General features: G+C 48.9%; 1 protein-coding gene across 1 annotated transcript; it reads left to right on the top strand.

Annotated features, from left to right (window-relative positions):
- The first annotated feature begins 746 nt into the window (after nucleotides 1–746).
- On the top strand, nucleotides 747–11667 carry LOC129398167 (farnesyl pyrophosphate synthase-like). The gene has a single exon (XM_055114596.2). It carries the CDS (start codon nucleotides 6784–6786, stop codon nucleotides 7678–7680), a length of 897 nt encoding a protein of 298 aa, XP_054970571.1. The 5' UTR covers nucleotides 747–6783; the 3' UTR covers nucleotides 7681–11667.
- The last annotated feature ends 3675 nt before the right edge of the window (nucleotides 11668–15342 follow it).

Genomic DNA, 15342 nt, shown 5'->3' with positions numbered 1-15342 from the left:
TCACACATACACTACTTAATAAAAGGTGACATTTATTTATTTATTTAGAGTCCGAGTCTCACTCTGTCACCCAGGCTAGAGTGCAGTGGCCGCAATCACCACTCACTGCAGCCCCATGCCCTCCTGGGCTAAAGCCATCCACCTGCCTCCACCTCCCGAGCAGCTGGGACTACAGGCATGTGCCACCATACTCAACTGATCTCTTAATTTTTTGTAGAGACAGGGGTCTCCCTCTGTCACCCAGCTGAGACTACAGGCACGCGCCACCATGCCTGGCTATTGTATCATCTTGATGGAAGTATCTAAGCTCTCCAAGCTTGCTTTCTTTGGGAAAATGCAGTTATCAACATGTATCCTAAGTGTTTTTCATGAGGATAACACAGACGGGTGTGTATAAGGTGCCCACACAGCACTAGGCATACAGCAGAGAGTCAACCCATCTTGGCCTCCCTGCCTCTCCTGGCCCCTCAACCCTACCACTTGCCCACCCTTTCAGTCTCAAGGAGGAACGGCCACAAGGGCAGCCCTGAGTACACAGCATGAGAACATAGGTGAGTCAGGCCTGCAACAACTCCGAACACAGGAATTGGCAGCTCTGTGGGTGCCAGGCCCGCCACGGAGCTGCCAATTCCTCCGACAAAAGCCCACAACCCACCCCGAAGATCAGACCTGGAGTGCCCTCGGGCGGGCAGGCGGGCGGAATGGTTCAGCTCAGTGTCTTCAATTAGAAGTTTCTGTAACCACAATGAGGTACAAATCAGAGGACTGCCTTCCAAGCCAATTACTCCTGGGTGTCACGCATCTCTCGGGCAGCCACGGCCGCCTCCATCATCGGCACACGGGGTATGTCCCAACATGTCCTCATGGCTCGATGAACCAACTCTCACAACTCTGCAAAACAGCCTGGGAAATACAGGCGAGGACTTCAGCTAAAACTTTCCACAAAGGCACGCAGCCTCCCCAATGGAGGGCGCGCCATGGCCCAGGCCCTAGGAGGGTACTGGAGACTCCAGAGGATGACAAGGCACACAAGCCCCTCCATGACCAGCCACTGTTCCTACTCACACCAAGCCCGCCACCTTTGATACCTACATCTAATTCTAGAAAGTTCCAGAACATTCCAAGCCACTTACCACCTTCTAGCAATTGATCCTCCCTCTATACCAGCCCCCAAGCAAACACGCCCATCCTTCCAGACCCAACCATGGTATCCCCTTCTCCTGGGCCCCCTGACCCACAGCTTGCCAGAGAGGGCTGGCTCCACCTACCCTTGTGTGCACGGCGCAGGGCACTTGCGCAAACACAACTGCACTCCCTGGTTTCAGTGGCCTTCTCCCCACCAAAACAGAAACTCCCTGAGGGCAGAGCTGGGGCTGCAGCTCTTCAGGTGCCCAATATCCCAGAGGCTCTGAAACACCAAAAGAGGGGTGAGCCTTCTGCTCCGGGGGCACAGGCACCTTTGAGTCACTGCCCAGAAACGCCCACTGCGTTCCCCTTGAACCCAGCAATTATGCACAATACAGTGGCGTGTCGGTGCACCAGTCTCTGCAGCAGCCTCGGCTTAACCATCACTTAGCTGCAGCTTAAAAACCTAATTTGTTCCAGCTCCTAATGATGTGGGTTCTTCATTATGAAAATTATTAGTATTATAATTGGCCATGGGAAAAAGCCTCAATTTGGAGGCAGCCTAAACACTTTACAATAAAGGAATTCTTGCACCAATTATGGAACATTCTAATGATGGAATACAAATCAGTCTTAAAAAATGAAAGAAAGGGCCAGGCGCGGTGGCTCATGCTTGTAATCCCAGCACTTTGGGAGGCCAAGGCGGGCGGATCGCTTGAGTCCAGAAATACAAGACCAGCATGGGCAACACAGCAAAAGCCTGTCTTTACAAAAACTAGAAAAATTAGGCATTTGTGGTGGTGCGTGCCTGTAGTATCAGCTACTCAGGAGGCTGAGGTGGGAGGATTGCTTGAGCCCTGGAGGTTGAGGCAGCAGTAAACCATGACTGCACCACTGCACTCCAGCCTGGGTGACAGACAGAGACCCTGTCTCATAAAAATAAATTAATTAAAAATTAAAAGTCTGGAAAGAACAACACTAAAATGTCACTGGAATCAAAGAATTATGGGATGTTTTTTCTTTTTTTTATTTTTGAGAAGGAGTCTTGCTCTGTCGCCAGGCAGGAGTGCAGCAGTGCAATTTTGGCTCACTGCAACCTCTGCCTCCCGGGTTCAAGCAGTTCTCCTGCTGCAGCCTCCCAAGTAGTTGGGATTACAGGCACGCACCACTACGCCTGGCTAATTTTTGTATTTTCAGTAGAGATGTGGTTTTGCCACATTGGCCAGGTTGGTCTCAAACTCCTGACCTCAAGTGATCCACCTGCCTCAGCCTCCCAAAGTGCTGGGATTACAGGTGTGAGCCACTGCACCTGGGCTATTCTTTCTTTACCTCTTTCTGTACTTGCAAATGTTCTAAAATAGTCGTATAACTTTTTAATGATCAAAGGGTTTTTTTTGTTTTTGTTTTTGTTTTTGAGACAGAGTTTCATTCTTGTTGCCCAGGCTGGAATGCAATGGCGTGATCTCGGCTCACTGCAACCTCCGCCTCCCAGGTTCAAGTGATTCTTCTGCCTCAGCCTTCCAAGTAGCTGGGATTACAGGCACCCACCACCAAGCCCGGCTAATTTTTTTTTTTGTATTTAGTAGAGACGGGGCTTCACCATGTTGGCCAGGCTGGTCTCGAACTCCTGACCTCAGGTGATCCACCTGCCTTGGCCTTCCAAAGTGCTGGGATTACAGGCGTGAGCCACTGCACCTGGCCAAAGTTTTTTTTTCTTCTTTTTTTAGTATTAACAACTTTGACCAGGAAAAACAAACCCTGCTTTTCCTTTACAGTCTCTCGTCAGGTCTTCGCCGCAAATCTCTGTCCAGAGGATCGTGGCTGAGGCACCATGGAATGCTGCTGTTCTACTGGAGATGCAATTTCATCCAAAAGAAAAAGGGAAAAGTATCCAAAAGTCTTTCTAGTCTCCAGGCATTTAGAAAAGCTTTAGAACAAGATCTGCACTGGCACAAGAATTTGAGTGGAAATCACCCTGCCCAGCGGTGAGCCCCGGGGCGGGTGAGCCACACACTTGGATCTCACTGCAGTTGTGGCCTCCGGGAAGGCGGCTTTGAATGCAGATTTTAAACAGGTACTCAACTCAGACTGAGCCACGGCTACTTTCAACTTAACAATATGTGAGAAACCCATCTGATCACTGCAGACCTGCTGAAATCTGTTACAACTAATCCTTCAATCCTCACCAGAATGCTGGCTGTCCTGCCTCTGCCGTCGCGAGAGAAGATGAAAGCTACTGGGTGGCCACAGGGCAGTTATGTCCCCTTCTCTAGGTTCTGTGATTCTGGCAGTTAGAATGGGTTTCCAGACTTTTACAAGCAGAAACCCTTATACATGTGATTATATGCTGTCCGTCAACATGTAAAACAGGCCAAGCGTGGTGGCTCACACCTGTAATCTCAGCGTTTTGGGAGGCCAAGGTGGGAGGACCACTTGAGGCCAGGCGTTTGAGACCAGTCTGGGCAACATAGCAAGACCCTCTTAAAAAAAAAAAAAAGAAAGAAAGAAAGAAAAGAAAAAGAAAAAGAAAAAAAAAAGTAGGCCAGGCACGGATCACCTGAGGTCGGGAGTTCGAGACCAGCCTGACCAACATGGAGAAACCCCATCTCTACTAAAAATACAAAATTTGCCGGGCGTGGTGGCACATGCCTGTAATCTCAGCTACTAGGGAGGCTGAGGCAGGAGAATCGCTTGAACCCGGGAGGTGGAGGTTGCAGTGAGCCGAGATTGCGCCATTGCACTCCAGCCTGGGCAATAAGAGTGAAACTCAGTCTCACAAAAAAAAAAAAAAAAAAAAAAGTTAAACACAGAAATGTGGGATGTTGTTTTTGACACAGAGGTGGCCTCCATTCCTATTTTTCTTCAAGAGAACCATGAAGCTCCTTTGCAAAAAGGTGAGTTCTTTTCTTTGAGACAGAGTCTCCTTCCATCACACAGGCTGGAGTGCAGTGGTGCGATCTTGGCTTACTGCAACCTCCGCCTCCCAGGCTCAAGTGATTCTCATGCCTCAGCCTCCTGAGTAGCTGGAACTACAAGTGTGCACCACACCACACCTGGCTAATTTTTGTATTTTTAGTAGAAATGGGGTTTCACTATGTTGGCCAGGGCTGGTCTCAAACTCCTGGCCTCAAGTGATCTGCCCACCTCGGTCTCCTCAAGTGCTAGGATTACAGATGTGAGCCACTGCACCTGACTGCAAAATGGGAGAGTTCTGAGAAGTGTGGACTGGAAACCAGTGAGAGGAGGTAACTTCTAGAACCTCTTCCCAGCTCTGATTCCACTAACATGGTCTAAACTTTCCAAACTCAACCCACATCACCGTTAAAGTCCTTATTTTCTAAGCTGTTTCTCTTTCGGGCACTTTCCAGGAGGCCTGGGCCTGAAACTCCACACCCCACCAGCTGACACAGTGTGCGTGACCTGGAACTAGAAATGACCTTCTCACAGGGCAGATGGCCACCCACGGGGGATGCCTTGTTAGAAATCCTCTCCAAAGACCTGGGAGAGTCAAATCCTGACACAAACATATCAAAGAAATGGTCTACTTTACTAGAAATTTTGTTTAAAACATACAAGTTAAAATCAGCGGCTGAGCATGGTGGCTCACACCTATAATCTTAGCTACTCGGGAGGTGGAGGGAAGAGGATCGCTTGAGGCCAGGAGGTCAAGACCAGCCTGGGCAACACAGAGAGACCCCCATCTCTATTTATTAAAAAAAAGGGAAAAGAAAACAATTTGGTAATATATATATCAAGAGGTTTAAAAATGTTCACTTCCTTTGATCCAATAATTAAGACTCTAACTTCAGAAAGTTATAGAAAAATTTTGACGTGAAGCTATTCACTACAGCACTGTCTCTATTACATAAAACAGAAGCATAGGGCAAACTCCATAGAAGTCAATAAAATGTTAACAGCTGTCTTTGAGTGGAGAAATGATAGAAGACCTTTTTTTTTTCTTTTTTTTTTAAACTTGCTTCTTTTCTTCTTCATATATAGGAGACGTTTTGTTTGACTTCCTTATATATCTGAACTTTTCACATTTTCTAAAGTGAGAAAGTATTACTTCTATTATCAGAAAAAAACTCTCCTGGCCAGGTGCAGTGGCTCATGCCTGTAATCCCCAGCACTTTGGAAGGCTGAGGGGGGCGGATCATCTGAGGTCAGGAGTATGAGACCAGCCTGGCCAACATGGTGAAATCCCGTCTCTACTAAAAATACAAAAATTAGCTGGGCATGGTGGCATGCACCTGTAATCCCAGCTACCTGGGAGGCTGAGGCAGGAGAATCCCCTGAACCCAGGAGGCGGAGGTTGCAGTGAGCCGAGAACTGCACCATTGCACTCCAGCCTGGGCAACATGAGCCTCAAAAAACAAAACAAAAAACAAACCTCCCTTAAAATGCCAAACACTTTTAAAAGGTCATAAATATAAACCAAACCACCACCACCGCTGTGTCTTACCATTATTACTTTAAATGGCTGCTGCTATCCCAGTGTAGTTTCACTAATATCAGGCCCTGTCAACTTACCATGGCACCTCCCTGACAACAGACACATCCCGCCATCCCCGAGCTCCACAAAAATGGAAGAACAAACCATCCATGTTCCTATGACAGTAGTCCTGTGAGCACGGCGAGATGGGGCTTTGCTTGAAAAGGGATCACTCAGGCCAGTGCCTCCCACATCTTACTGGAAGATGGCACGAAACTAGCATGTGATTTGTCTCTTGCACAGTGGGTGGCCGGAAGGGAAGTGACAACTCTTCTGGCTGGGGCCTCCAGGGATAGGTCAGAGCAGAACCTTCCAAAGGGCACCCATGGTGCCGGCCCCAGTAACCTACAATTCCCTTGTGGTCAACCAGCTTCTCCAGAACCAAGAACCCACTGGCTCCTGGGTGGCCAAGAGCAATCTGACCACCTGCAGCCAGTCAGAAGGTGGAGCCCTGGTTTACCCGCCTACCCAGAGGGCAAAGTAGGGGAGTAATGGGGGCAGCAGTGGATGTGTAATGGTAACAGTAATAGCAGGCCTGGTGCAGTGGCTCACACCTTGTGATCCCAGCACTTTGACTGGCTAAGGCAGAAGGACTGCTTTGAGCCCAGGGGTTCAAAGTTGCAGTGAGCTATGATCGTGCCACTACACTCCAACCTGGGCAACAGAGCGAGATCCTGTCTCTTTAAAAAAAAAAAGAAATAACAGCCAAGCAGGAACCCGCATCCAGGAACACAGCCCTTTGCTCCTCCCTCAGAATGAATGGAAACCAGGCTGGGCGCGGTGGCTCACACCTGTAATCCCAGCACTTTGGGAGGCCAAGGCGGGCGGATCACGAGGTCAGGAGATCGAGACCATCGTGGCTAACATGGTGAAACCCTGTCTCTACTAAAAATACAAAAAATTAGCCAGGCGCGGTGGCGGGTGCCTGTAGTCCCGGCTACTAGGGAGGCTGAGGCAGGAGAATGGCGTGAACCCAGGAAGTGGAGTTTGCAGTGAGCCAAGATCGCACCACTGCACTCCAGCCTGGGCGACAGAGCAAGACTCTGTCTCAAAAAAAAAAAAAAAAAAGAACGAATGGAAACCAGACATCAGATGTTTATGCCCAAGAAAAGCAGGATTTCGTTCAGCACTACTCCCAGATCGTTAGGGTGCTGACTGAGGATGAGATGGGGCACCCAGAGACAGGAGATGCTACTGCCCGGCTCAAGGAGGTCCTGGAGTACAATGCCATTGGAGGCAAGTATCACCGAGGTTTGATGGTGCTAGTAGCGTTCCGGGAGCTGGTGGAGCCGAGGAAACAGGATGCTGATAGTCTCCAGTGGGCACTGACTGTGGGCTGGTATGCGGAACTGCTGCAAGCTTTCTTCCTGGTGGCAGATGACATTATGGATTCATCCCTTACCTGCCAGGGACAGATCTCCTGGTATCAGAAGCTGGGCATGGGTTTGGATACCATCAATGATGCTATCCTTCTGGAAGCATGTATCTACTGCCTGCCGAAGCTGTATTGCCGGGAGCAGCCCTATTACCTGAACCTGATGGAGCTCTTCCAGCAGAATTCTTATCAGACTGAGATTGGGCAGACCCTCGACCTCATCACAACCCCCCAGGGCAATATGGATCTTCACAGATGCACAGAAAAAAGGCACAAATCTGTTGTCAAGTACAAGACAGCTTTCTACTCCTTCTACCTTCCTGTAGCTGTAGCCATGTACATGTCAAGAATGGATGACAAGAAGGAGCACACCAGTGCCAAGAAGATCCTGCTGGAGATTCAAGAGTTCTTTCAGATTCAGGATGATTACCTTGACTTCTTTGGGGACCCCAGTGTGACTGGCAGAGTTGGCAATGACTTCCAGGACAACAAATGCAGCTGGCTGGTGGTTCAGTGTCTGCTACAGGCCACTCCAGAACAGTACCAGATCCTGAAGGAGAATTACAGGCAGAAGGAGGCCGAGAAGGTGGCCCGGGTGAAGGCACTATACGAGGAGCTGGATCTGCCAGCCGTGTTCTTGCAGTATGAGAAAGACAGTTACAGCCACGTTATGGGTCTCATCGAATAGTACGCAGAGCCCCTGCCCCCAGCCATCTTTCTGGGGCTTGTGCACAAAATCTACAAGTGGAAAAAGTGACCTAGAGACTGCAAGGGCGGGGAGAGAAGGCTCTCAATAAGTAAATTATTGTATAAAATAAATAAATAAATGAATAACAGCAATGGCTACCAGGTAAAGGTTTACCAGGCACCAGGCACCGTGCTAAGCCCCTCCACCTGACTAGTAATTCTCGTTGGTCCTCACAACTGGGGAAGCGGGATATTTCCATACCACAACTGAGAAAAGTGAGTCACCAGAAGACATGCAGCTTGCCCAAGGATATCCAGGGACTGAGAAAACCCAAATCTGTTTCCAGAGTTCCTGCCTTTCCCACCAAGACAGACTGACGACGGACAAACTGGCCTGTAGATGTGTTCTGCTTGGGTTACTAAGGTTTGGCTTTTAAAAACTGAGCTGATGTTTAAAAATTGGAATATTTGGCCGGGCTCAGTGGCTCACACCTGTAATCCCAGCACTTTGGGAGGCCGAGGCAGGCAGATCATGAGGTCAGGAGATCGAGACCATCCTGGCTAATGCAGTGAAACCCCATCTCTACTAAAAATACAAAAAATTAGCCAAGTGTGGTGGCGGGCGCCTGTAGTCCCAGTTACTCGGGAGGCTGAGGCAGGAGAATTGCTTGAACCTAAGAGGTAGAGGTTGCAGTGAGCCAAGATTATGCCACTGCACTCCAGCTTGGGCGACAGAGTGAGAATCTGTCTCAAAAAAAAAAAGGAATATTCACAGTAAAAAAAAAAAAAAAAAAAATCTAGATTTCAAGCTTCCCTTGAAAATCAGAAAAGATGGCAATATTTGCAGGCTGGACCTAGATCCATGATCTACCTAGCAACACCAGCTAAACTGCAATGGTGGCTGGAACATCCTCTCTGGGTGGCCACAGCTACCACGACTCCCTATGGCTAGGGCCAGCATGCTTTTCCTGTAAAGGACAGAAAAAGTCTTTGCAGTGACTCTGCCACTAGACCACAAGAACAGCCATAAACAATGTGTAAACAGGAGGGGTTGCATACCAATATAACTTTATGAACAAAATCAGGCAGTGGGGCTGAATGCGGTGGCTCACGCCTGTAATCCCAGCACTTTGGGAGGCTGAGGTGGGTGCATCATTTGAGGCCAGGAGTTTGAGACCATCCTGGCCAACACAGTGAAACCCCGTATCTACCAAAAAAATACAAAGATGAGCCAGGCGTAGTGGCATGCACCTGTAGTCCCAGCTACTTGGGAGGCTGGGGCAGGAGAATCACTTGAACCCAGGAGGTGGAGGCTGCAGTGAGCCGACACTGTGCCACTGTACTCCAGCCTGGGCAACAGAGTTAGACCCTGCCTCAAAAAAAAAAAAAAAAATGCTGGGCGTGGTGGCTCACGCCTATAATCCCAGCACTTTGGGAGGCCAAGCGGGGGTGGATCACCTGAGGTCAGGAGTTCCAGACCAGCCTGGCCAACATGGTGAAACCTTGTCTCTACTAAAAATACAAAAATTAGCCAGGCATGGTGGCTGGTGCCTGTAATCCCAGCTACTCAGGAGGCTGAGGCAGGAGAATTTCTTGAACCTGGGAGGCGGAGGCTACAGTGAGCTGAGATCGTGCCATTGCACTCCAGCCTGGCAACAGAGTGAGACTCCATCTCAAAAAAAAAAAAAAAAAAAAAATGGCAGTGGGCCAGATTTGGCTGAGGGTCCATCGTTTGCAGACCTCTGCCCTGTGGCCTCCCTCACATCTATTACTGTACTTTCACACTCCTACAGTTGAGCAATACTTCTCTGAACTCATGTTTCTATCAAAAAGTGAGAGAGTGCTCTGCCTCTGGCTAGCTTTGCCAACAACACGCCCTGCCCTCTGCAGACATGTCAGCCTTTGCCCAACACCTAAGGGTGAAATACAGCATCCAACAGCACAGCAGGCAGCATGCCAACAGCACCCGCCCCTGGGAAGCCCCAGGTGCTCCCCAGAGCCACACCGGGCGTTGATAACATTCTCTGCATCCGGGAATCAGGCCTTGGCCTCCCTCTCCCCTCCTCCCCTCCTCTCTCCATTCCCCCCGGATCCTCAGGATCTGTTCCCATGGCTTCAATATTCCCTTGCATACAGATCACCCAAAGCTGTCCTCGGGATGCCCTGCCCGAGCCCCCCAAACCGTCAGCTCCCGCCATCTGGACCTCCTGGCAGTGCCCAGGGCAGGTCAGGATGTTTCATGCCCTTCGTCCCCCACTGAGAATGCCCATCGCACTTGTCCACTTACTCATCTCTTAATTCCTAGCTCAAGACTCTGCCCTGTGAGATCTTTCCTAAGTTCGCTCCCGCTCCACAGGCAGAAGTGGCCACTTCTAACAATCAATGCCCACATGACGTCTGAGTGCCATTATCTGTCTCCTCCACTGGAGAATGCATACGCTCCTTAAAGGCAAGGGTTATGTTCAGGAAAAGACTTCAAACCAGACCCAGAAAACTGAGTACTAGGGAAAAAATACATTTCGCTATGTTAAAATGAAGAATGGCTGATCAACAGAAGACACCTTAAAGAAAGAGGAATAATAGGTTAAAAGCTGGGAGAAGATATTTGCAATAGACACGAAGGATTAAAATCAGCAATATATAAAGAGCCCTATAGATCAACAAAAAATAAAGCACCAAGAACCCTAATGAAAAACTGGCAAAAGACATGAATATTTCACAGGAAACACATATGCCAATAAACATAAGAGGAGATATTCAGCAGCAGGGCTCAGGGACCTAGAAACCAAGTTCCCAAAGATTCCATTTTCTACCCATTCACTTGGCCAACAGCAAATGTTGGTAAGACTGTGGAGCTGCAAGACACAGGACACTGCTGGTAAAGTGGATACTGGTATAAGCACTTCATTCAGGAAATGGTCTAGCAATAGCTACGAAAGTTGAACACTGCCGAGCACGGTGGCTCATGTCTATCATCCCAGCACTTTGGGAGGCCAAGGCGGGTGAATTGCTTGAGCCCAGGAGTTCAAGACCAGCCTGGGCAACACAGTGAAGCTGCCTCTGCACAAACTTTAAAAATTAGCTAAGCATGGTAGCCTGTGCCTGTAGTCCCAGCTATTCAGGAGGCTGAAGGGGATGGATCCATTGAACCCAGGAATTTGGGGCAGCAGTGATCCGTGATCATGCCACTGCACTCCAGCTGCCTGGGTTACAAGGTGAGACACTGTCTCTAAAAAAAGAAAGAAATAGGCCAGGCGCGGTGCCTCACGCCTGTAATCCCAGCACTTTGGGAGGCCGAGGCAGGTGGATCACCTGAGGTCAGGAGTTTGAGACCAGTCTGACTAACATGGAGAAACTCCGTCTCTAATAAAATACAAAATTAGCCGGGCATGGTGGCGCACGCCTGTAATCCTAGCTACTCCGGAGTCTGAGGCAGGAGAATCGCTTGAACCCGGGAGGCGGAGGTTGCAGTGAGCCGAGATCGTGCCATTGCACTCCAGCCTAGGCAATAAGAGTGAAACTCTGCCTCAAAGAAAAAAAAAAAAGAGACAGAGAAACAAAGAAATACACATGTAAGATAAAACTAAGAAAAAAATGAAAGAAAGGAGATAATGATTACCTCAGGGTAAGAACAGAAAACAAGTTCAAATGAAATGATTAGATGTTCTAAGGGGACCTGATAAAGTAGAAAACTTTTTAAAGTTTTTTAAAATTAAAAAAAAAAGATTAGATATATACTTTTGTTTCATGATCCCAGCTTTTGTTTTGGGTGCCTAGATTTCCAGAGCTTACTACATTTATTAAAAATAACTTACCAAATAAGGAAAAGTAGGTCAGGCATGAACACTGAGGAGTGTGTACTAATCAATCTTGTTCTCAGCTTAGCTGATAAGGCAAACACCAAAGAGACTGCTGAATTCATCTTTGTACTCCAAGTGCCAAACACAAGCCTCGGCGCACAGAATTTCGGGAGGTATTTGGGGAATGAATCAGGGCTCTTCTCTCTAGCCCATGGCCTCATTTCCTGTTGGCCTCTTAATACCTTCAACACGTCTGAGGCCAAACGCATCTTCCTTCCTCATTCTCCTTTTCCCCCTGGATTTCCCCCAGGCGGCCAAGAGGAAAACCTCAGATTCTCAGTCCTCCGCAGCCCGCTCCCCCAGGCCTAGCAGCTGCCTGCCCTGCTCTCTCCTCACCTCTGAAGCCCCCTGCTAACACCTGGCCGGGACCCTTATGCCTCTCACTTTAATAAGTACCCCGTCCCTGCCGGGCGCAGTGGCTCACGCCTGTAATCCCAGCACTTTGGGAGGCCTCGGTGGGTGCATCACCTGAGGTCAGGAGTTCGACACCAGCCTGGCCAACAGAGGGAAACCCCGTCTCTACTAAAAATACAAAAATTAGTCAGGCATGGTGGCAGGTGCTTGTAGTCCTAGCTACTTGGGAAGCTGAGGCAGGAGAATCACTTGAACCCGGGAGGCAGAGGTTGCAGTGAGCCAGGATGGCGCCACTGCACTCCAGCCTGGGTAACAGAGCGAGACTCCATCTCAAAAAAACAAAACAAAACAAAAAAACAAATAAGTGCTCCCTCCCAAACAGCTTCTCCAACTCTGCTTTTTAACCCTCTTGTACATCTCAGATGGGGGGGGGGGCAGAAAAGATTAAGCTTCCTGAACTAACGTTCCGATCCTGTCTTTTACACACCTCCCCTGGATCTCTAGAATGAAATTCAAATTCCTTAGGCTGACAGTCAAAGCCGATCACAATACGGCCCTTCCCTCGCTATCAACAATATTTGCCGGTGCCCTTCCCTTCCATCCCCTCATCTATACCTCCCTCTCCACAATTCCCTTCCAGAGTGTAAGTGAGGATCCACTACTCCCATGTGCATCAGCGTGTCTGTCCCCACCCCCATGACTCTGCTCCACCCTGAATCCCACCCACTTGGTCCCCTGTCCTCACCTTACCCAACCTTTTATGGCCCAATTTAAACAGCACTTCCCACGATGCCTGGACGGGCCCAGCAGAAAGCAAACACCCTCTAAATTAGCCAGGCGTGATGGTGTGCACCTGTAAGCCCAGCTACTCGGGAAGCTGAGGCACAAGAACGTCTTGAGCCTGGGAGGCGAAGTTGAGCAGTGAGCTGAGATTGCACCACCGCTCTCCAGCCTGGGTGACAGGGTAAGACCCTGTCTCAAAAAGTAAACAAAACAAAACAACAACAACAAAAAGAATGAAAGAAAACACCCTCTTAGCAAGTTCCTTTTCAGTTCTCTATGTTCACTTTATCTCTTCAACTAGACTATAAGCAACTGAGGGCAAAACCACTCACCTGCCTCTCCCCATGAAGAAGCTGGCATGATGTAAGAAGACCGCCACAAAGCGAATAATCCAGTCTAAACCCATTCCACATGTTCCAGTGTGCTCCTTTAAAATGTCCCTCACGAGGCCAGGCACGGTGGCTCAGGCCTGTAATCCTAGCACTTTGGGAGGCTGAGATGGGAGGATCCCTTGAGGCCAGGAGTTAGAGACCAGCCTGGACAACGTAGAGCGGCACTGTCTCTAGATAAAATTATCAGTCGGGTATGGTGGTAGGCACCTCAGCTACCCCAGAGCCCAGGAATTTGAGGCTGTGGTGAACTATGATCACTCCACTGCACTCCAGCCTGGGCAGCAGAAGCAGACCCCAACTCAAAAAAATAATTAATAAAATGACCCTCATGGAAATCTCCTAAAATCCTTCCACTCCCGAGTCTTGGCATGGCCCACATAACCCTCCTCGCTCAGAGCCCTCTGCCTGCTTTTCCAGCCTCCTCTATTACATACTAAGCTACTTACAGTAGCCCAGCTGTGTCCCGGTAGCTTCATGACTTTGCAAACGCTGACTCCTCTCCCAGGTGACTGTGCCCCACTTTCTAAGTCCTACTCCTCCTTCACAACCCCCCTCAACTACCACCTTCCAGGAGCCTTCCTGACCTTCCCTCTAACCGTTCCCTTTCTGGATGTGGGTAGGAGAGCCTTGTGATTTCTCCCAGCTCAGTATATATCACACTGACAACACCTTGTCACTGACTCTGCTTTGTCTTTTCCACCAAACAATGCACTCCCAAAAGACAGAGATCTTGTCTGGCACCCAGTAAGGGTTTATGCAACAAAAGAAATGAAAACTGCCAGTTCAAATGCAGAAATCGTGACTTGTGTCTTCTATCCCATAAAGCATGTCTTAAAGTGGAAAGCATCTTCTAAGACTAGTTAAACAGGAGAAGCAGTGGCAAGACGCCACTGCAATTTATTTGAGACAGGTGGCAATCAACAGTCAACTCCCAGGGCACACGTTTATCCTGCAGACCTCAAAATTCCACCCTCCCCAATCCCCACCTTCTCTGCACCAGATAGAGAAGGCAGCAAGGTCAAGTCCCCATGGCTCTCACCTTTTCTCTCTGGAGAGCTGGCACAAACTGTCCCTTCTGGATGAAGACACCAGCTCCTTAGGAGGAATGACTTGTTTGAGTTCCCATCTTGATACAAACAACAAACAACAAAAACCGGGCAAATCTGAAAGGCTTGCTGACTCAGCGACACAAATTCCAAGGCACCTTTGCCAACTAGGAAGAAGATAATCAGGTTTTAAATTAAGAAACAGCAGTTAGTAAAAACAAAGGTACAGATGTTGGATCCGTGTGCTGTGCCTGGGGACTGAAAATCACCAGATTTATTTTCCAATAGCCTGGGTGGAGCAGGAGGTACAACAGTCTTCCTCCACCCACTTAACAATCAAGGAGATGGTTGAAAAAACCACAAAAAGCAAACAAAAAAACCCTGAGCTCTTTTAAAAATTTATTATTATTATTAGTTTTTGGAGACGGAGTCTTGCTCTGTCACCCAAGCTGGAGTGCAGTAGCGTGATCTCGGCTCACTGCAGCCTCCGCCTCCCAGGTTCAAGCTACTCTCCTGCCTCAGCTTCCCGAGTAGCTGGGATTATAGGCTCGAGTCACCACGCCTGGCTCTGAGCCCTTTTCTTAAAAAAAAAAAAGTTCGTTTTTTTAGTTTGTTTGTTTTTTGTTTTTTGAGACGGGGTCTCCCTCTGTCGCCCATGCTGCAGTGCAGTGGTGTGATCACAGCTCACTGCAGCCTCCAACTCCTGGGCTCAAGCGATCCTCCTGCCTCAGCCTCCCAAGTAGCTGGGACTACAGGCACCCACCAACACGCCCATCTGATTTTTTATAGAGACAGTGATCTCAGGAATCCTCTTCGTTTCCCAGGCTTGTCTCAAATTCCTGGACTCAAATGATCCTTCCACCTCGGCCTCCCAAAGGGCTGGGATTACACGCATGAGCCACCGTGCCTGGCCTGAGCCCTTTTACAGAAAACTCTAAAAGGACTTCATAAGCCAGTCTGGCAGCTAAGCATCCAGGAAATCAACACACCAGAGAGGGTAAATATTTAAGGTCACAGAGCAACCGAATCAGAGGGTTTGCTATCCGGATGGCTTAAGCCCGGATGGTGGCTACCAGAAAGTCTACCTTCTAGAGCGCTAGAGGAGCTAGGAAGGCATGCAGAAATATTCTGAGTTTCTCAAGGGTCCAGGCGTCTGTACACATGCTATTTATTTCCATCGCTGTTGGCGCTTAGAGAAGTGGAGCCAGTTTGGAGGAGGAGGGCAGCT

The sequence above is a fragment of the Pan paniscus genome, chromosome 6 (assembly GCF_029289425.2).
Source record: "Pan paniscus chromosome 6, NHGRI_mPanPan1-v2.0_pri, whole genome shotgun sequence".
Lineage (NCBI taxonomy): Eukaryota > Metazoa > Chordata > Mammalia > Primates > Hominidae > Pan > Pan paniscus.
This window is presented reverse-complemented; position numbering and strand designations above follow the sequence as displayed.